The sequence below is a fragment of the Gossypium raimondii genome, chromosome 3 (genome assembly GCF_025698545.1).
Source record: "Gossypium raimondii isolate GPD5lz chromosome 3, ASM2569854v1, whole genome shotgun sequence".
Classification (NCBI taxonomy): Eukaryota; Viridiplantae; Streptophyta; class Magnoliopsida; order Malvales; family Malvaceae; genus Gossypium; species Gossypium raimondii.
In genome coordinates this window covers 59,606,070-59,630,142 of record NC_068567.1, presented here as the reverse complement: position 1 = coordinate 59,630,142, position 24,073 = coordinate 59,606,070, and the positions used below count along the sequence as shown (strand labels likewise).

The 24,073-nt window shown below is 31.0% G+C and overlaps 1 protein-coding gene across 1 annotated transcript; it reads left to right on the top strand.

Moving 5' to 3' along the window:
• The first annotated feature begins 18,111 nt into the window (after positions 1-18,111).
• Positions 18,112-18,858, top strand: LOC128039997 (protein PELPK1-like). The gene has a single exon (XM_052628962.1). It carries the CDS (start codon positions 18,112-18,114, stop codon positions 18,856-18,858), a length of 747 nt encoding a protein of 248 aa, XP_052484922.1.
• The last annotated feature ends 5,215 nt before the right edge of the window (positions 18,859-24,073 follow it).

The window sequence follows — 24,073 nt, the reverse complement described above, 5'->3', positions numbered from 1 at the left end:
TACAACAAATTTAAGCAATTGAAATTCAATGGTATAATACATGACATCCTTTGGCACTTTATGTTTTTATGTACAAATCAACAATACAACCAATAGGTTAGTTTAATTGCATAACAAACCATGTTACTCAAACCATATCATATACAATCATTCAAACCATGCCCAATTTTAAAAATTAACAAATCAATTAATGTTATACAATCATTCATACCATGCCCAATTTGCAAAATTAACAACTCAATTCATGTTCACATAATTCATCCGTTCTATTTCTATTTTAATTATAAATTTAGTTTGTATTTAACAACTGGAGAACCTTGGTATATTGAAATTGGACTAATTTACTTCATGTGTTGACATATTTGGGCTGCTAACATTAGCTTTAGATCAGGGTTGCTAATATTAGCTTGGTACGATGCTGCTAACACTAGCTTTAGAGAATTCGCAACAACTGTTGGATCTCAAGCCACCGAATTAATCTCTGATCAAACACCCATATTCCGTTTTCGTATGATTTCAAACCTTGTAGCTGTATACACACTTTTCCCAATTCACATAACATTCCATATACATTTTAAATCACGTTACATCATCATATACATACTATCTAAACGTATAAAAATTCTACATCCATTCAATATCATATACCTATTTATAGTTTTCGTATATTTCATGCTTTACAGTTTAGTCCTTTAGATGTAAAATTTACCAAAATTACACATGAATATAAATTAATGAGTACATTCGCACAATTAAGGTATATTATAAGAGAACGTAGTTGTCACATCCCAAAAATCAAGTTAGTAAAACGGGTTAGTGAATTGAGAAGGGTCTAATTTGCGATGAATAACACTATTATTTACATCTTTTTACACATAACTTTAGCTTGTTTAATAGTTAAATTAAAACACCTTAGTATATATTTAGGTTTTCATGCTTAAAATAGTAATTTATGCTTTTAGTAGTTTTCATTACGTTTTATATATCTAAATAAGACTACATGGTCTTGAAGGATAAATCGGGAGCTAAAGATGTATATTCGGGCCAGAACTGATGTCTATGTTAAGACACAAAGACACTTACGTCTCAACATCGAAGACAGAAGCCAAAAATGAATCCTGGTGTGAAACTGCCTTCAATGTCACGACATGCTCCCTGTTGTATCGCAACATACCCTTTATGTTGAAACATAGCATGCCTGTGTTGCAACATATCCCCTGGGTAGCCCAAAAAATTCATGCTCGAGATAATTACATTTTGGAGGGAAGTTAGGTGTATTTGTCCTTGTTGAACTCTAAGGAATTCAAGGAAAATTTAGGCAGTTTAATATTTCGAGTTTAGCTTATATAAAGCCCATTGTAATCAGTTTCAAGACACAATTTTAGGGAGACAGGAAATATACTTAGGGTTTTGATTCCATTCTTAGTTTTTACTTAGGGTATTTTATGTTCTTGTAATCGGAAGATTCTATTCCGAAGTGAGACTCTCATGAATGGAGATTATTCTGGAGCCACGCTTTCATCGATAAATTCATAAGCATCTGGTTCAGTGGTTAAGTTTTCTGGATGTGTGCTTTAGGTCCTGTGTTTGATTCATTTCCCTTGAACTTTGGTTATTTTTATCCCTATACCTGGCTAGTCACACCTACCTTATCTATAAATTTTGCTTAATTGTGGACAAGAATGAGCTTGTTGGTTTAGTGGTAAGGCCTTAGCTTACCCTTAGGTTCCAAGTTCAAATCTTTTGTGTGAAAAATGGAATTATTTTTGCCCATGTTCTGTTGTGCCGCCCATGTTGTAGGAATTTGGATTGAATTCAAACTTTGGTCAATTTGATAAGTTAGCAAAAAAATATGGTTGATTGGGGTAGTGTAACTGTTTTTTTTTAGAAAAAACTATCATTCCCAAAAATTCTCTCACTTTTGCCGTCCCATTTTTCCACTTCCTCACCTTCAGTTTTCTTTTTTTTTTCATCTATATTTTTCCTTTGTTTCTTTTCTCAGCCTTCAGTTTTTGTTACTAAATTTTTTCGTGTGGATTTCTTTAGTTTTCTACTTCTTTTATCTTTTCTTTTTCTTTCTTCTTGTTTGTTTCCATTAAATTGCAAAATAGCACTCTGTTGTTCACTCCAGTGCTGCCTATTTTTTGTTTCACCACCATTCAGATTGTGATTCTTCCTATTATAATCTTTAAGTAAGTGTAATTTGTTGGTTTTTCTTCTAAGAAGGTTGATTTTGGTTTCTTTGGGAGATCTGATAGATTTCTCTTGGTTGAATGGGGTTGCGATTAATTATATTTCTATTAGGTGAAATTTGTGAGGTGCTTACTCTCCCAACGAGTTGAGGATTTAAGCAATCTCCTCTTCTAGAGGTTGTCCGGTGTTAGGTGGTAATGGTCGAATGCCTATTGTTCTTTTGGGTTGAATATTCTATTTGAGTAAGTGTCTAATAAGTGTGTCGGTTGGGAGAAAATTTGTGCTAATTGGTTAATTGTAGATGTCGTTTGTGCAAATTTTAGAGTGTTGTTGTTCTATTGACATCCCAGAAGTAATCGGGTGTGTGGCGCCAAGTTGAAACTTCATAAAGCGGTGAAAATTGAGACCAAATGGCGGAAAAGGCCCTTACAAAAAACAAATTACGAAATAAGCCACTTTCTTCAAAAAAAATGGGAATGGTCCGATTTTACTAAAATGCACTGAGCTGGCATCGTATTCAGGGGAAAGTAAAAAAATGTGTTTGGCTCAGCACTTTTTTCCTCTCTGACCTGTAAAACATGTTTTATTAAATCGCTCCAACTCAGCACTCTTTTGCCAATGTTCTAACGACTAAATTACTAAAAAAGGTCATTTAAAAAATTACAAAAATAGGCCAATTTTTTGAAAATTTACAAGAATGGGCCTTTATATAAACCCAAAATGGCAACACTATTTTCTTTAACTTTTTGGTGCCACCTATTAATGTGAAAATAAAACTTACAAAACATGCCTTTATATAGACCCAAAGTCTCATTTCCCTTGTTTTCTTAAGCAATGTGGGAAGTGAGATATGTGTATATATAGACTCATGAATAGGTTTGCAGCTTGTTCCTAGACAATGTGAGATTCCTTCCTCTTTTAACTAACAACATAAAATTAAAGAAACACTATATTTTATAATTTTTTTTACTTATAGAGTTTACAATTTTTCCAAAAAGTTAACATCTGTTACATTATAAATAAAATTTTCAAACTTTATAAGTAAAAAAACTATAAAATATAAAATGGTGTGGGATTTTGTCTCTTTTTGTTTGAAGATGACCAAATGAGTTTGAAATAAAGGTGTTTGGGGATGTGTGGAAGATTTTATAGTATTTGTCATTAATCTTTGTATTATTTTGTTGCATTTGTTTTTTAAAGAAATTTCATTTATCCCATTTACATATCCTATTAACTGAATCGGACTAAGACGGATACACGAATCCAATCAATCACGCAAGTTTGGAACCCAGTGCCTCTTCCGACAATGCCAAAGTAAATAGTTTGCACTTAGCGCTCATCAATGTGGTTGGCACCCATTGCCTCATTGATATAACCGAAGTGATTTGGCACCCAGTGTCTCATCAACACATAGTCATAGTAACTTGAACTATTTCTATCCTATGCCATGCCAACTATATCCGACTCTACTCGAACAATTAATGAAATGATATAGTAGTTGTGTAAGGAAACTTAATCTGGTTCAGTGGTTAAGTATTCGGTTATGTGCTTGAGGTCCTGTGTTTGATTCCTTTCCCTTGAACTTTGGTTATTTTTATCCCTATATTTATCTAGTCACACCTAGCTTATCTATAAAATTACTTAATTGTGGATAAGAATAAGCTTGCTGGTTTCGTGGTAAGGCCTTAGCTTACCCTTAAGTTCAAAGTTCAAATCTTTTGTGAGAAAAATGGAATTATTTTTACTCATGTTCTATTGTGCCACCTATGTTGTAGGAATTTGGATTGAATTCAAACTTTGGTCAATCTGATAAGTTAGAAAAAAATATGGTTGATTGCGATATTATAATTGTTTTTTTTAAACTATCATTCCCAAAAATTCTTTCACTTTTGCCGTCCCATTTTTCCACTTCCTCACCTTCAATTTTCTTTTCTTTCTTCTATTTTTTTCCTTTGTTTCTTTTCTTAGTCTTCAATTTTTGTTACTAAATTTTCTTTTTTCGCGTGGATTTCTTTTTGCTGCAACTCCTTTTGTCAGATTTTTTTAGTTTTCTATTTCTTTTATCTTTTCTTTTTCTTTTTTCTTGTTTGTTTCCATTAAATTACAAAATAGCACTCTGTTGTTCACTCCAGTGCTGCCTATTTTTTGTTTCACCACCATTCAGATTGTGATTCTTCCTATTATAATCTTTAAGTAAGTGTAATTTGTTGGTTTTTATTCTAAGAAGGTTGATTTTGGTTACTTTGGAGGTCTGTTAGATTAATCGAGAAATGAGATTTTGGGTCTATATAAAAGCTTGTTTTGTAAGTTTTGTAAGTTTTAAACGCTACCGACGGGCGCTTTTTCTGGTCTAAGAGGAAAAACCACCGAAATGGGCGCTTTTCGACTTTCCCTAAAAACGACTCTAGCTCAATGCGTTTTAGTAAAACCTAACCATTCCCGTTATTTTTTAAAAAAGTGACCCATTTTCGTATTTTTTTTTTTGGAAATAGGTCTTTTCTAATCAATTGGTCAAAAATTGAAACTGTCAACACCGCATTGGCCGTGTACTGGGACCGTGTGAGCGACACGACTATGCCAGATAGGGAGTGTCACATCTCAAAAATCGGGTTAGTATAAATTGGGTTAGTAAACCAAGAATGGTCACGTCCTGTTTTTGAAATAAGGTTGCAAGAATTGTGTAAAGTGAATTAATTTGTTTCAGTGATTAAGTGTTCTAGTTATGTGCCTGAGGCCCTGTGTTCAAATTTTTTCCTTGAATTTTTATTTATTTTTTGTTTCAACCTCTATCTTTGAACATCTAGCTTATCTATTATTTTTGCTCAACTGTTGACAAGAATGAACTTGTTGGTTCGGTTGTAAAGCCTTAGCTTACCTAGAAATTCTATGTTTGAATCTTGTGTATGTGCAAAACTAAAAAAAAATTTCTTAGGCTCTGCTATTGCCACCAGGATGTTAGAGTTTCAGTTTAATTTAATTGTTATCTAATTTGGTAGGTTGTGATCTTATCAAATTTATTTTATTTTTATTTTTATTTGAAAGAATTAAAAAAAACAAACAAATTTCCCTAAAATCTCTCCCCCTGTTCTGTCGTCCTTCATTCCTTCTTCCCTCAATTTTCTCCTTAGTTCTGCCATCCCATTTTCCCCCTTCTTCCATAAATTTCAATTCTGTTTTTCTTTCAAATTTTCTTTTGACATTTTTCTTTCATTTATTCTCCATGTTCTCTTTTCTCTCTTTTATTCGGCATACTCTTCGAAATCCGAACCATCATGATTTCTTTTCTATTGAACCTCCCTTTGTGTCATCCTTATTGCCATTATTTTTTAACAATATCGTTGTTGTGCTATGTTTGAGAACGAAAAGTTGTGTTTTCGTCTCGTTGTAGGTAACTATGTGTATTTTTCAATGGTAAGATTAACTAATTTTGTTTCATGTGAATGTTGGGAGATTTTGGGATGTTCTTGAATATTCGATATTAATCGTTTCGAGTTCTTTGTTAGGTGAAGATCATGAGGCATCGATGTCCCTCCTACAAATTAAAGGATTTTTAGGGGTTGACTCGGTTTGATAAGGCCAAATGTTAATAGTTGTGGCTTAGATTTAGTGTATCATTGCTAAATTGTTCTTTCTAAATGTCACTTTAGGTTTTGGAATCCTCACTGTTGTGGTTGCATTGAAAAATGGGCAGGTGTGTACGTTGTCTCCCGAAAAATAGCAAACAACTCAAAGCCAAAAAACTCACTGTTGATATAACCGAAGTGATTCGCACCAGTGTCACATCAACACATAGTCAAAGTAACTTGAACTATTTCTATCCTATGGCATGCCAACTATATCCGACTCTACCCGAACAATTAATAGGGTAACAATTTCTCAATTTCATTACATAATTTCGTCAACCAACCATCAATCCTCACATATGATATTCTATCACATAACAATACTAATTGAATTTCACATTTATAGCATTATATCATATTTTTAAATATATTCAATTCGGTCCATATCACTATCGACCGATGTAAATCGAATCAATTTAGCTTGGTTTATCAAATCATCAATTTATGACATAACATATCCTATTTCATTCCAATTCAAGGTCATTCAAGCAAATAAAAACATATAGGAACATCTACCAAACTTCTATTTTACCATTTCCACAAGATCATTCAAGCCATTAAACATCAATTAGGCACTTGGCTAAAACATATCAACGTATGAAATCACTAATTATTCAAATACTTGATACCATTCAATTTCAGCATTTAACTTAACCAATTCACTACCAACATTGTTTTTCATCCACTTCAACTATATCTTATCACATTGCCAACGTATTCATTTATATTCACCACTAGTAACCATTCAAAACCAAGCATCATTTAAGGTAAACACATATACACAACAACATCTACATACATGCCATATAACTGAGTCTAGAACAATTAAAAGACTACCGAATCACTGATAGGATAGTGTGAGCTGCATAGTAATCCAACCGAAGCATTTCGTAAATCGATGATCTACAAGGAAAGAAGATAACACGTAAGCATTTTGAATGCTTAATAAGTCCATATGAAATTTACTTAACTTACCTGAACATTACAACAAATTTAAGCAATTGAAATTCAATGGTATAATACATGACATCCTTTGGCATTTTATGTTTTTATATACAAATCAACAATACAACCAATAGGTTAGTTTAATTGCATAACAAACCATGTTACTCAAACCATATCATATACAATCATTCAAACCATGCCCAATTTTAAAAATTAACAAATCAATTAATGTTATACAATCATTCATACCATGCCTAATTTGCAAAATTAACAACTCAATTCATGTTCACATAATTCAACCATTCTATTTCTATTTTAATTATAAATTTAGTTTTTATTTAACAACCGGATAACCTTGGTATATTGAAATTGGATACACAGGACTAATTTACTTCATGTTTTGACATATTTGGGCTGTTAACATTAGCTTTAGATCAGGGTTGCTAACATTAGCTTGGTACGATGCTGCTAACACTAGCTTTAGAGAATTCGCTACAACTATTGGATCTCAAGCCACCGAATTAATCTCTGATCAAACACCCATATTCCGTTTTCGTATGATTTCAAACCCTGTAGCTGTATACACACTTTTCCCAATTCACATAACATTCCATATACATTTTAAATCACGTTACATCATCATATACATACTATCTAAACGTATAAAAATTCCACATCCATTCAATATCATATACCTATTTATAGTTTTCAGTATATTTCATGCTTTACTGCTTTAGTCCTTTAGATGTAAAATTTACCAAAATTACACATGAATATAAATTAATGAGTACATTCGCACAATTAAGGTATATTATAAGAGAACGTAGTTGTCACATCCCAAAAATCAAGTTAGTAAAATTGGGTTAGTGAATTGAGAAGGGTCTAATTTGCGATGAATTACACTATTATTTACATCTTTTTTACACATAACTTTAGCTTGTTTAATAGTTAAATTAAAGCACCTTAGTATATATTTAGGTTTTCATGCTTAAAATAGTAATTTATGCTTTTTAGTAGTTTTCATTACATTTTATATATCTAAATAAGACTACATGGTCTTGAAGGATAAATCGGGAGCTAAAGATGTATATTCGGGCCAAAACTGATGTCTATGTTGTGACACAAAGACACTTACGTCTCAACATCGAAGACAGAAGCCAAAAATAAATCCTGGTGTGAAACTGCCTTCGATGTCACGACATGCTCCCTGTTGTATCGCAACATACCCTTTATGTTGTAACATAGCATGCCTGTGTTGCAACATATCCCCTGGGTAGCCCAAAAAAGTCATGCTCGAGATAATTACATTTTGGAGGGAAATTAGGTGTATTTGTCCTTGTTGAACTCTAAGGAATTCAAGGAAAATTTAGGCAGTTTAATATTTCGAGTTTAGCCTATATAAAGCCCATTGTAATCAATTTCAAGACACAATTTTAGGGAGACAGGAAATATACTTAGTGTTTTGATTCCATTCTTAGTTTTTACTCAGGGTATTTTATGTTCTTGTAATCGGAAGATTCTATTCCGAAGTGAGACTCTCACGAATGGAGATTATTCTGGAGCCACGCTTTCATCGATAAATTCATAAGCATCTGGTTCAGTGGTTAAGTTTTCTGGATGTGTGCTTTAGGTCCTGTGTTTGATTCCTTTCCCTTGAACTTTGGTTATTTTTATCCCTATACCTGGCTAGTCACACCTAGCTTATCTATAAATTTTGCTTAATTGTGGGCAAGAATGAGCTTGTTGGTTTAGTGGTAAGGCCTTAGCTTACTCTTAGGTTCCAAGTTCAAATCTTTTCTGTGAAAAATGGAATTATTTTTGCCCATGTTCTGTTGTGCCGCCCATGTTGTAGGAATTTGGATTGAATTCAAACTTTGGTCAATTTGATAAGTTAGCAGAAAATATGGTTGATTGGGGTAGTGTAATTGGTTTTTTTTAGAAAAAAACTATCATTCCCAAAAATTCTCTCACTTTTGCCGTCCCATTTTTCCACTTCCTCACCTTCAGTTTTCTTTTTTTTTTTCATCTATATTTTTCCTTTGTTTCTTTTCTCAGCCTTCAGTTTTTGTTACTAAATTTTCTTTTTTCATGTGGATTTCTTTTTGCTGCAACTCCTTTTGTCAGATTTCTTTAGTTTTCTACTTCTTTTATCTTTTCTTTTTATTTCTTCTTGTTTCCATTAAATTGCAAAATAGCACTCTGTTGTTCACTCCAGTGCTGCCTATTTTTTGTTTCACCACCATTCAGATTGTGATTCTTCCTAACCATTCCCGTTATTTTTTAAAAAAGTGACCCATTTTCGTAATTTTTTTTTGGAAATAGGTCTTTTCTGATCAATTGGTCAAAAATTGAAACTGTCAACACCGCACGGTCGTGTACCAGACCGTGTGAGCGACACGGCTATGCCAGATAGGGAGTGTCACATCTCAAAAATCGGGTTAGTATAAATTGGGTTAGTAAACCAAGAGTGGTCATGTCCTGTTTTTGAAATAAGGTTGCAAGAATTGTGTAAAGTGAATTAATTTGTTTCAGTGATTAAGTGTTCTAGTTATGTGCCTGAGGCCTTGTGTTCAAATTCTTTCCCTTGAATTTTTATTTATTTTTTGTTTCAACCTCTATCTTTGAACATCTAGCTTATCTATTATTTTTGCTCAACTATTGACAAGAATGAACTTGTTGGTTCAGTTGTAAAGCCTTAGCTTACCTAGAAATTCTATGTTTGAATCTTGTGTATGTGCAAAACTAAAAAAGAAATTCTTAGGCTCTGCTATTGCCACCAGGATGTTAGAGTTTCAGTTTAATTTAATTGTTATCTAATTTGGTAGGTTGTGATCTTATCAAATTTATTTTATTTTTATTTTTATTTGAAAGAATTAAAAAAAACAAATTTCCCTAAAATCTCTCCCCCTGTTCTGCCGTCCTTCTTTCCTTCTTCCCTCAATTTTCTCCTTAGTTCTGCCATCCTATTTTTCCCCTTCTTCCATAAATTTCAGTTCTGTTTTTCTTTCAAATTTTCTTTTGACATTTTTCTTTCATTTATTCTCCAAGTTCTCTTTTCTCTCTTTTATTCGGTATACTCTTCGAAATCCAAACCATCATGATTTCTTTTCTATTGAACCTCCCTTTGTGTCATCCTTATTGCCATTATTTTTTAACAATATCGTTGTTGTGTTATGTTTGAGAACGAAAAGTTGTGTTTTCGTCTCGTTGTAGGTAACTCTGTGTATTTTTCAATGGTAAGATTAACTAATTTTGTTTCATGTGAATGTTGGGAGATTTTGGGATGTTCTTGAATATTCGATATTAATCGTTTCGAGTTCTTTGTTAGGTGAAGATCATGAGGCATACGATGTACCTCCTACAAATTAAAGGATTTTTAGGGGTTGATTCGGTTTGATAAGGCCAAATGTTAATAGTTGTGGCTTAGATTTAGTGTATCATTGCTAAATTGTTCTTTCTAAATGTCATTTTAGGTTTCGGAATCCTCGCTGTTGTGGTTGCATTGAAAAATGGGCAAGTGTGTACGTTCTGTCCCGAAAAATAGCAAACAACTCAAAGCCAAAAAACTCACTGTTGAAGCTACCCAGCCGTGTGCCAGGCTATGTGTATCATCTGTAAACATGTTAGTAGTATAAATCCCGTATTTGATCTACAAATCTGAGAATTCTGTTAGCATGTTTCTGATCTGTTAAAGCATGATTCATCTGTGTGCATCTGAGTATGTATTATGTTTCAGCACGTGCATTGGGGTGGGATAATTATGTGACGGAGGAAGTGTTGGCAATTTAATGATATGTATTATCTGGTGGTTTAACCACATATCTGTTTTGACAGCTTGACTGCAATTTTGGTGGCTTGAATATACTTATCTAATTTTGACAGATTACCGCATTATTTCTAGCAGCATGACTGCACTATTCTGAAAAGTGACATACGTTCACTTATTGGTGTGTAGGGTTGGATGGGTATTTATTAACCCTATTTGGTGTGTAGTGATGGACGGAGATAGTGTGCAGCGGAAGGGGGTAGGATCTATATCTATATCTGAATTTGAAATTGCATTCGTATTAGTAATTGATCTGTTTGTCATGTTGAATCGTGAGATATGTCATGTTAGACTAAATGGGAAGATTTGTTGCAAAAAAAAAAACTCACTTAATAACACTTTATGAATTGTATACAATAGACTCAATAAAAAATAAGAACTCAAGACACTTTTATTCATTGATCTACATCCTTTATATAGGCTGAAACTACAACAACTTTAGCTAAAAAATAGGATAACCCAGAAGCAAAATCACAATCAAATATTAAACCATGATTTTTGCTAACCATTTAACAACTTTATTGAAACTAATTTGAATATTCCATCTGCTGATATGCCTAAGATTTTAGGCCACTAACTGAGTTGGTGGTGAACTTTAACACTCCCCATTAACACCAACTCCAAATATTTTCACAATCCCAAGTTGTGAGCAAAACTTTTCCAACTTAGTTGTACTCAAGCCTTTTGTGAACAAGTCTACAACCTGGTTATCAGTCTTGACATAGGATAACTCAATTTCTCCTTGTAACACCTTCTCCCTAACAAAATGGTAGTGCACCTCAATATGTTTGGTCCTTCCATGAAACACAGAATTTTCTGTTGAAAGAATAGCTGATTAATTGTCACAATAGAGGGGTATTGCATAATTAACTTTTTGCTGCAAATCTTCCACAAGTTACACTAACCATTTACTTTCTTGGGCTACCATAGCTACTGCTCTATATTCTGCCTTTGTTGTCAATAAGGACACAGTTGGCTGTCTTTTACTACACTAAGAAATTGTCCCTAAACCAAACTTGAACACATAGCTAGTGGTTGATCGACATGTATCGTGATCCCTGCATAGTCAGCATCACAATAACCAGCTAGTTTGCAAACCTCACCTTTCTTATATAGAAGACCATAATCAAGAGTACCCTTCACATATCTTAAAACTTGTCGAACTGTTTCCAAGTGTTGTTTCTTGGGACTTTTCATATATCAACTCACTACCCCAACAATATAAGAAATATCAGGTCGAGTTAAAGTTAGGTAAATGGGACTACCTACAAGTTGCTGATACATCAACCTATCTTCCAAGTCTTTCCTTTCATGAGCACAAAAGTTGATGTTTGGTTCCACTAGTATAGTAATGGTCTTGCAATTGAGCATTCCAAATTTCTGTAACAAATTCGTTGCATATTTTTCTTGACAAAGAAACATGCCTTCTTTTGTATGATCAATTTCTAGCCCCAAGAAGTGTTTAAGTTAGCCAATTTCCTTCATTTGAAAGCGGACTGATAAGTTTTGTCGAACTTGGTGGATTTTTTCACTATCATCTCTAGTGATTATAAAATCGTCCACATACACCAACACTATTGCCAACTTACCTTCACTAACTTTAACAAACAGACTAGAATCTGCATGAGCCATAACATAACCAGCCTGAGCTAAAAATTTAGTAATCTTACCATACCCTGCTCTCCGCAATTGTTTTAACCCATATAACGCCTTCTTTAACTTGCAAACATAACCAGAATGACTTTCACTCTCAAATTCAATAGGTTGATTCATGTAAATTTCACAATCAAGCTCTCCATACAAAAAAGAGTTCTTCACATCCATTTGCCACAACTTCTAATCTTTGTTATCAACAAGAGCCGAAAGAACTTGAACAGTAACAATCTTTGCCACCTAACTAAAAGTCTTTTCATAGTCCAATCATTATTGTTGAGAAAATCCCCTTGCAACTAACCGAGCCTTGTACCTCTCAACTGATCTAGTGGACGTGGCACAAGCTCTCAAGTCTAGATTTATTCCAATGCAGCAATCTTTTCCACCGTTTCTTTTACCCAGTCAGAATCTTGAAACGCTTCTTCATAAGTTGTTGGCTCGACCAAAGGTTTTTCCTCCGCTACAGCTACATTAGCATACTTTAGATTTTGCCTACAAAATCTGGTTGACCTTTTAAGTTGTGGCTGCGAAGTTTCTTCACCCTCTGGATTGATTTCGGCCTCCTGCCTCTGATGAACACCATTTCGCCAAGGATTTGTTGTTGTCTCAACAACTTTATTGTCTCTAATTTTTTCATTAGTTGCAGGACTTGGTTGTATCTCAAGAAACTGCTCCTCTATTTTCCTTTGGGGTTAATCTTCTTTTACTTTAGAATTTGGCAATCTCACTTGCTGTGGGGTCTACCAAAAAGAAGTTTCTTCAAATACTACATTGCGTGATGTGTACCATTTTTCAGTCACAGGGTCACAACACCTCTATCGTTTCCTTTGGTTATCATATCCAACAAAGATACATCGGATTGCTTTCTTATCGAACTTGATCCTTAAATGACCTGTAATAAATACATAGCAAATACACCTAAAAACTCGAAAATGACCAACAGCAGGTTTAGCATCCCATAGTACCTCAAAGGGTGAGATAAAACCAAGCTTTGGTGTTGGAAGTTTATTAATGACATGAGCAGCGATCTTCATACATTCTGCCCAAAATCTTCCAGGTATATTTTTTGCATGAAGCATACTTCGACACGTCTCAGCAAGATGTCGATTCTTTCTCTCGGCAACTCCCTTTTGCTATGGCGTGTCAGCACATGTGAATTGATGATGAATTTTGTTATTTCTTACAAATGTAGAAAACTCATCTGATATGTACTCCCCGCCATTATCTGTGCGTAAGCATTGAATTTTTCTACCAACCTCTACTTTAGCTACTTCTTTAAATTCTTTGAACTTGGCAAATGTCTCTGATTTTTCTTTCATAAAGAAAACACATACATACATTGAGAAATCATCAATAAAATTCACTATAAAGCGCATCCCACTAATTAAAGGTTGCATGACACGCCCAAATACATCAAAATGAACTAGCTCTAATGGAGTATTTGTTTTGTACTTAGATTATTCATATAGTAGCTGATGCGCCTTATCGAATTGACATCCTGCACAAACAATACCATCTCACACTTCAAGTTAAAGAAGACCCTTTAGCATTGACTTCTTCATTATAACTTTCAACTTATGATAGCTGACATGTCCAAGACTTGTGTGCCACAAATCTGTTATCTCATTCTTTTTTGTTTTGTCCACATAAGCAGTTTTTACCGACATCACATAGATAGATTCCATTCTCTTCCCTTCCATGGTTGGTGTTCCTGAGACTTTAACACTTTCGAATACCTTTACACTATGTGGACTAAACAAAACATGGGAAGATTTGCTGTAAAAAAATAAAAGACGCTTACTCAATAACACTTTGTGAATTGTGTACAAAAGACTCAATGAAAAACAAGAACTCAATACACTTTTTATTCACTGATTTACATCCTTTATATAGGCTGAAACTACAACAACTTTAGCTAAAAAAATAGGATAACCTAATAGCAAAATCACAATCAGATATTAAACCATGATTTTAGCTAACCATTTAACAACTTTATTGAAACTAATTTGAATATTTCATCTGCTGATATGCCCAAGATTTTAGGCCACTAACTGAGTTGGTGGTGAACTTTAACACGTCATGCGTTTGTAACTATTTGAAACAAGATTTTTGCATTATTTTACTATATGAACTGTTTGATTAGGTTGAGTTACACACTGAGCTTGTAAGCTCACTCAAATTTTTCTAATTTCTAAGGTGATCAGCAAACTTAGGACCGGGCGGCATACGAGAGCTCGGATTGATTTTCTAGTTAATAAATAAGACGATTTATGTTTTTAAACTATTCTGGACTTTTTGGACTATGTAACTGTTTGGGACTTTGTTTTTGTTTTTTATTTGCTTTTGTTGGATTTAGTAATTATTATTTTTAAACTGCAAAATTATATGTTTTTACAAACTAAGTCACGGTTTTCAAAATTTGATAACTTAGAAAGTTTCGCTACAAAATAAAGTAATCATTTAAGTGTTTTTTCTGTAATAAAATAAATAAATAATTTTAACAAGTATTTTCCTAAAAATTGGAAATTGATTAACCAAAATTAGTAAGTCAAAACACATGTTTTAGAATTCAATATCTGGGTTTAAAACAAGTTTATGTAACCTGACAAATTCGGCAATAATGTCTAGGCCGGGTTTGGAGTGTTACAGGGCGAGTGGGCTCATTTTGAGTAAGTATAGTTAGGGCCGAGTTTTAGATTGCATATTCAAGGTCAAAGATTTTGTAAACTTCGATGAATGATATGTATGATTGTCTGATTAACGAAATATGTTTTTTTTCTTTTGTGTGTGTTTTATCTCGTGTGATAAGTATATAGTATGTTTTATTCCAATTCTCATGGCATGTGACATTGTGGCTATTCTAATTAAATTGATTTTTTATTATTGAAATCTGACGCATCTCTTCTACAAAGCATGGAATCTCATGCCTACTGCTTTCTGTTAAAGATACGATTGCAAGTTTAACATGCTTACTATTTTGATTCTGTCCTTGCATGCTATGTCACATTACATGGGGTTGGGATGATATGGTAAGGAGGAAGTTTTGACAGTTTAATGATTTGCACTATCTGGTGGTTTAACCACATATTTGTTCTGGCATCTTGACTGCGGTTATGGTGGCTCGACCGCCCATATCTGTTCTGGTAGTTTATTTGTGACTCTGGAGGCATTTTCTACAATTATCTGTTGGTGTGTTTTGGATGGACGAGTCGTGGGGAACTCTATTTGGAGTTGGGTAGGAAATTTTCGAAAAAAAATTTGCATTGTGTTTTTCTGAAAAATATTGCATTAACATAATCATGCATTCTCAATTTTGGTCAATTGAACGTTATAAAATTCTCTATGATATCCTGATCTGTTTATTACATTATATGTGTTTATGCTTGAGTTAAGTCAAACATTGAGCTTCATAGCTCACCCAATTATTTAATCATTTCAGGCAATCTGCAGACTTAGGATTGGATGGCATTTAGGAGCTTGGATTGGTTTTCTCACATCATATTTTATTAAATAATTATTAATTAAAATTTATGGACTTTTGGACTGTCAGACTAATTTTCAGAATTTTATTTTGGTTTTGGGTTTTGTTGAGTTTTTTAGATAATTATTTTAAATATTCGCATAATTTTTCTATTATTTGAAAAGGATGTTCAATTTTTTTCAAAATTGAAACGTTTAAGAATTTTTACTACTACAAATTCGAATAAGTGAATTTGTTTTTAGAAAGATTAAATAAGTTAGTATTACAATTTTTAGTTTGATTTGGTGGAAAGTAATGTATGTTTTTGAACATAATTATTTGACAATAATTAAGTTTTCTAGGAAATAAACGGAAATATCTTTCTTTTTTCTTTTTTTTTGCAAAATTACTAATGCAAGAACAAACAACGTTTTGGGAAGCAAATAATCTAGCTTTAAGTAGTCAGTGTAACTCTCAAAATCTAGTCATAACTTCTAGGCTGAGTTTGCAGTGCTACAGTAGTAAGTCTATAGAAACTTACTTGACAAAACAACAACGACATGACGTCAGGGTCGAATCTACAACTTTTCCTTTTTCTTCAATTAACATATGGTTGATTCAAGTTCCGATCTATAATAATTTATTACGATCTATCAATTTCAATTACCTTATATCATCCTATTATAAATATAAGTCAGTTCAATTCAGTTTTCGAAAGTTCCCTAAAATTTTGAATTTTATTAAATTTATTCCTAAAACCGAAATAGTTATATCTTTCAAATTTAAGTTTCATTTTTCAATCCGATTTCAATTTCATCCTTCTATAATTCTCTATTATCTATAATTACATAAATTTCAAACTAATTTTGAAATATTTACACTTTAGTCCCTAAGTTCAAAACTATAAATTTTCACTTTAGAAATTAATCCTTTTTCACATCTAAGCATCAAATTTAACCAAATGACACAAATTTCATGATTAGTTAGATCAAGCTTTTGAGTCTTCAAAAACATAAAAATTACAAAAAAAAAAAACAAACAAACAATCATTTATCAATTTGAACAACAAAGCTTGGCCGAATGCTAAGAGCTTAAAAATGGCTTCTTTTGTTTCTTTTTGTTGCAAACGGTGGAGAGAAGAGGGAAATGAAGATTGACCATATTTTTTAATTATGTTTTAACATATAATATTAATAATTTAATCATAATTATACTTTGGTGAATGTGACAGTGGGGAGATACGTAAAGTATATAACATTATACTTTTTGCAAGCAGTTGGCTGGTCTACCCAAGAGTGATCAAAGTTTGAGCTGCCTTCAATGAGCCAATTTTTGCCCATAATGGATAAAGGCGCTTTGTTTAGTTCAACTGCTCACAGAATAATGTTAAAATGAAATTAAAACAAGGTGCCCTGGTCACATCAAAAAAAAAAAAAACTAATGTTGGTTGGTTGAATTTTATATTACGGAATGTAATATTATATTTTAAAATAAAATTATGTTATTTAGATTCTTAATATTTTGAGCATTTCATATTATAATCTCGTACAAATAATATTAAAATATAGTAATATAAAGTGTAATTAATCTTAAATTACAAGCATAATATTAAATTTTAAATCAAATTATTTTTAATTTTATTATTTTAATTAATTTAGTCTATTTTTTCCAAAATAAAATTTAAATCTAATTAAAAATAATTTTTCCTTAATGTTGTTATACTTCAAAATTATAAGTATTATATTTACCTTGATGATTTATTTATTAGTATATTAATTATGATTATAATTATGGTGGGATACAATCTCTTTCCACTAAATATTTTAACTATGATTTATAAATTTATTTCAACATCGTATATTTACTTATTAATACATAATTTATCATAATTTTATGGAAATTGAGACCAAGAAACATTAAGAGAACAAATTCTATAACAAAGACAATTTAGAAAAAATGTACTTTTAGGTAATTTTAAGTACTCTTAACCAAACACAAAAATTCAAATCAAATGAACTAAATAAGATAATATAACATACGAACATCGTACTTGTAATCTTACATTCCGTAATCTTATTATGAAAAGTACTCTTATATTACTCGAACTAAATGCTGTCACAAATTATTATCTTTATTATCTAAATAAAGAAAAACACTTAATTTTTATAACATTTTTTTCATATATTTGAAAGATTATATTTTGTATATTTACGTAAAAATATTTGACATGGATTGAGCACCTTCTTAACATAATCCTACCATAAGTCAAGTATGTAGATGAGAAATTGGTACAAACAACGTGGGGCCAAATCCCACCAAACCTTCTCTCATTCTCTCCTATAAAAGGCTTGCTACACATAGACAACAATCCACACACAAATACACGTTCTTTTCTTTCTATTTGATTAACCATGGCTCATAGCATTCGTCACCCTTTCTTCCTTTTCCAACTTTTACTCATAAGTGTCTCACTAGTGACTGGTAGCCACACTGTCTCGGCAGCGGCTCGACGTTTATTCGAGACACAAACAACCTCATCAGAGCTGCCACAATTGGCTTCAAAATACGAAAAGCACGAAGAGTTTGAATACGAAAAGCCAGAATACAAACAGCCAAAGTATCACGAAGAGTACCCAAAACTTGAGAAGCCTGAAATGCAAAAGGAGGAAAAACAAAAACCCTGCAAACAGCATGAAGAGTACCACGAGTCACACGAATCAAAGGAGCACAAAGAGTACGAGAAAGAAAAACCCGAGTTCCCCAAATGGGAAAAGCCTAAAGAGCACGAGAAACACGAAGTCGAATATCCGAAAATACCCGAGTACAAGGTAAAACAAGATGAGGGCAAGGAACATAAACATGAAGAGTACCACGAATCACGCGAATCGAAGGAGCACGAAGAGTACGAGAAAGAAAAACCCGAGTTCCCTAAATTAGAAAAGCCTAAAGAGCACCAGAAACACGAAGTCGAATATCCGGAAATACCCGAATACAAGAAAAAGCAAGATGAGGGTAAGGAACATAAACATGAGTTCCCAAAGCATGAAAAAGAAGAGGAGAAGAAACCTGAGAAAAAGGCAGAGTACCTTGAGTGGGCTAAAATGCCTGAATGGTCGAAGTCCATGTTTACTCAGTCTGGCTCGGCCACTAAGCCTTGAATCATATGACACTGGTGCATGTGCCATCATCATGCAGTAATTTCATGGTATATCGTAATATATAGTTAATAAAAAAGATGGTGATTGGGAACTGTGTGTGTGCATTCCTCCATGCACCAATGGTGAATCTCTTTGCATACATAGAAATTCTAAATGGTTATAGTTTATGTTATATTGTATGTTGTAGTGAAATTAATTTTAAATGTTGTATCTAATGTTAACATCACTTGGCTTGATTTATGTTTTAATGAAGTTTATGTTATGTATTGTTAATTTAACATTGCTTGATCATTATACTCTTCTACTATTAATTATAAATTGCACTGTTGTGTTTAAACTTTTTACAAGTTAAGACATGTATAAATATATGACAATATAATTATAAGTTTTAGTTCAATGTTAATTATCTTAGTATGTTATTGATGATCTTAACTACATTTAAACAAATTCCACTTACAATTTTAATAAATAATAACAAATAATTATTGTAATATAATACATTAAATGCAACCAAAAAGAAATAAATAAAATAAAATAGCAAATAATATTGTAATATAATATGTACCATATTCTTAACTGAAATAGGGTCTAACCTATAATCCCTAAAATTTCAGTTTAAATATTTTTATACTTACCATATTATTAGAACTCTTTTTAAATATATTAAAATTTTAATTATACTAATTTAATTTAAACTCTTAATTATCTTTAACTAAAATCTATAATTTTATTTAACCTATTAATTAAATTCCTAATTATCTTATCTAATTTAAAACTCTAATTATCCTAATTTAATTTAAATTCTTAATTATCTTAATTTGTAACCTCCTCCACCCGGCTAGATGCTGGACCCGAATCCGGGAGATTACATCGGCCATTGAGATGGCCTAGTAGTGATCAGGGTTTAAAAACAATCGATTTTAAAACATTTATTTATTTTAAAGAAAATTTAGTCTATTTTCGGAAAAAAACACATGAGTTAGCAAAAACGATTTATTTTAACGTTTTTCTTATAACAGAACCTATTTTTGAAAACTTAGTTAATTTAATTAAACTTTCAAAAACTTATTTTTAACTTAGCAACGAAAAAGTGGTATTAATGTAATTTTAATAAAAACCACGTTTCATTAATAATTTAAATAAAATTCAAATTCTAATGGCCTAAATGATTTAAATGTCATGCATGCTTAAGTAAAAACTGTAAACCAAGTCTCATGCCACAATTCAAAATAAAATAATACAGTCTCCAAATAATAAAGAGAAATATCAAATAATAATTCTAAAACATTTTAATAACTAAACCGAACTGAGGCCTTCCGAATGTCGAGTCTGTGTCCTAACCTTGTGAGTTTTCTGCGTCCCCAGAACTCCCTTCTCCAATCACACCGAGTTGTGGATATATAACAAATAATTTGTAGTTTTCACTGCCAATGGTTGTGGACACACAGCAAACTGACGTAGTTGGAATCTGCTTTTGCTGTGGATACACAACGCAAAACTAAATGCAAACATGCCAATGACCGTGGAAGCACAACATACTTGCAGATAAAAGCTGTATGGTTGCACACGGTAAAACGAACGCAGTTAGAATTTGCTTTTGCTGTGGATACACAATGCACAATTTAAACTTTTAATTATCTTAACTAAAATATAAAATTGTATTTAACCTATTAACTAAATTCCTAATTATCTCTCTAATTATCCTAATTTAATTTAAATTCTTAATTATTAATTAACATCTAAAATATTATCTAACCTGTTAATTTAGATTCCTAATTATTTAACTAAATTAAAGCTTTAATTGTCAAAATATAATTTAAATTAAATCTAATCTAAACTATAAAAATAAACACATTACTTTCTTTCCTTTATTACTCTTATATTTTTACGTCTAACTTATCTAATTCGTTCTCTAAATTCTTAAAAGGATTAATTGCTAATTTAGTCCTTAATTCAACATTCAATTTAATCCCATAACAAAACCAAAATTCAATTGTTTCACAAGATTATACTCATATTTAATAAAAGATTAAATTATTTACTTTTATTTTAAAACAAAATGCATGAATTTTATTATTCAATTACACTTTCATTATATATTTTAATTTCTTTACACATATGTATCTTAAATATTTGTTGTGTCTTTTAATATAATAAAGTAAATGATGAAATATATAAAATTAATGCTTCTCTTGTACTTTTGGAATATTTTATTCCTATAAATATAATCATAATTAATCTAAATATACTAGTCAATGAAAATTACTTACACTTGTTCAGTACTATAAATGTTATGTTTATTGTATTTATACATTTTAATTTATATAAAATTTAAGATCTCAAGTTTTTATTTATAAAATCGCTGGGTAACAAAATTAGTTTTAAAATATTTTTTACATTTTTATCTTTTTCTAATTTATATATATAATTTTTTTTTGCAAGTTTTGTATCATTTATACTAATTTTTATAATTTTGTGCACTTTTATATAGTTTAATAACTTTTGTAATTTTTAAATATTTTATGATTTTTATAGTTTTAATGGTTTTAAATTTAAACCACCATATTCGCCATGTGATGAAAACAACCGCTCATAATGGTTATTGTTATTCTTTCATGGTTGATCATTAATTTTAATGGGTGATGGGCTTAATTGATTGAAATTTTAATGTTCAAGGGCTTTCAACAACCTTTAACCAAAATTGAATTAATTAAGATAAAAAAAAACTTAAAAATTAGTTTAAAATATCAAATTTTATACCAAGATATTGGCCAAAATTAGGACAACCAAATTTTGATTGAATGGAACATCAACTATTTGGTACCTTTTAAAACCGAAGAACACCAGCCATTGTAATACTTACAAGAGATGTGTATGAAATCTTTTCCTTTTTGTTAAAAGAATTGGGCTTACCTAATTAGCTTGTGACAATTAAGAGAAGGAATGATGACACTCCATTTTTACACTTTGCCTTAATTAGTTCACTTTTAACTAACTTTTTTCCTTTTTCTTAGGTAAGCACCACAAATGGGATTTAGGGTTTTATTAAACCAATGCTTTAAGCAATACTTGCAAGCGTGGATTTAGAGGTGGCTTTGGCTATAATTAGTATTAATTAGGGGCGAAGATAGAAAAAAATTTTAGGCAGGGTCGAAATTAAATTGTAACTTTTACGATAGTAAAAATGTAATTTTTAAAGAATTAAATTAAATTTTTTTCATTTTTAGGGGGGAAAAGTAAAATTTTACCTTTATTATTTTAGAATTTTTAAAATTTTAAAGGACTTAAATAAAAAATTTTCCATTTTAGGGGGATCGAGCCCCTGCCAGCCCTTGGATTCGCCCCTGATATTAGATAACCTAGCAATTAAATCAACTAGGAGTTGGGATCCATTGAATTACTATAGTTTATGATGTCCCAAACCAATAAATTAACCCAACCAACTAAAGTTTTGATTTATGTATTTTAAATTTGAACCATGTCCAAAATTAATGTTAAGTTGTTAATATTTTAAAATCCAATTAGAATCATAAGTTTAAGACCTATCTAAAATTAGACCAATAAAATTTAAAATATAAATATGATAATTTTTTTTGGATTTTTGAATAATGGATTGTTATATACATAGTATGAGATGGTCTATTGATTCTAGATTCTTACTGTTTAATTTATGAATTTTTTTCTTGTTTCTTTTGAGTTTGATTAATGATGCATTGTATTTGTGATGTTTATTGAAGAATATTTTATACTTGAAATTTATTTAATCTTATTAGTTGATACTTGTCGTTTTTTTCTTCACGAAAGTTGTTGTAATTATAAATTCAGGAAATAAATATGAAAAATAAATTTTAATTATATCTAGTAATCAATAAGAAGATGGAGATAGTTATAAATTATTTATAAATTTAATATATATATATATAAAGAAAATAGTTGTATAACTAATAATTATTTTTACAATACTTTATATAGTTATATTTTTTAAAAAATTATAATTAAAATACTATTATTTTGTTCAAAATATTAAAATTAATATTATTTAATTTATAATTGAATATGATTAAAATATTTTTATTTTTTTGAAAATTATATTTTTATTTTAGAAATTTTATATAACTTTTCATATATTTTTTCTGATTTGTCAATTTCTTTTGAGATTTATCTAAATTTATTTGACAAATTTTTTATTTTTAAAAATAAAATGATTTTTATATTTCTTGGAATTTTATATAAATTTTTGGATTTTTAAAAAATTGAGATTTTTTTTGCTTTTTTTCCGATTTTTAAATTTATTTCAGGAAAATATAAACAACTTTTTTTTTTTTGCTTTAGGTATAATTAATATTAGATAACCCACAAATTAGATCAAGTAGGAGCTTCATGTCCTAATCCCATTTAATTAATTTAGTCCACCTTACATAGTAGCTCTATGGGGCAAATAGTTTAAATGTTAAATTAGTATTTAAATCCAGGATTAGTATTATATCATTTAAGGGTAAATATATATTCTAGTATCTAAGTTTGGGTTCAAGGTTTAAATTAGTACTTAAACTTGATTTAAATAACTAAGCATTAATTTGAATCAAGAAGCCAAGTTTAAGTACCTATTTAGAGTATAAAACACTTTTGGTAGCAAATTGAACCTTAAAGTCGAGTTCAGTTATCTAATTGAACAAAGAAAATCTTAGATACCAATGTGAACCTTAAAGTGAAGTTTAAGAACCAAAGTATATATTTATCTAATATCCTCCTAATTTAAATATTTTTAAGTACAATGCAATAAGAGAATTAATTAATACTTACCCACACATGAAAAACATTAAGAAGTAAAAGATATGCTTCACACAAAATTTAAAAGCATTTAATTTTTTAACTAGCATTAGACAAATGGAAATGGAAAGACTTATTTTTAAGTTTGTGGATGAATCTAATTTATCTAAACACTATCGGTTTTTTTGTTTTGGTGATGAAAGTTGGGTGAGAGAAGGTAGTAAGCTAAGTAGGGGAGTAATATCTCAAACAAATAATTAAGAACTCCTTCCAATGTGGCTATAAATACCCGAAACCAATCCTGCTTTCCTCAACTCAAATCTTCAATCTTTAGTTCATCTCTCCAAAAAAAAAAAATGGCAGGTTCCAACGTTTTCCTTTTATTAGCTTGCTTCATTTCCTTGGGTTTTTCAAGCATGGAGGTTAGCCTAGCAACCCGAAATCT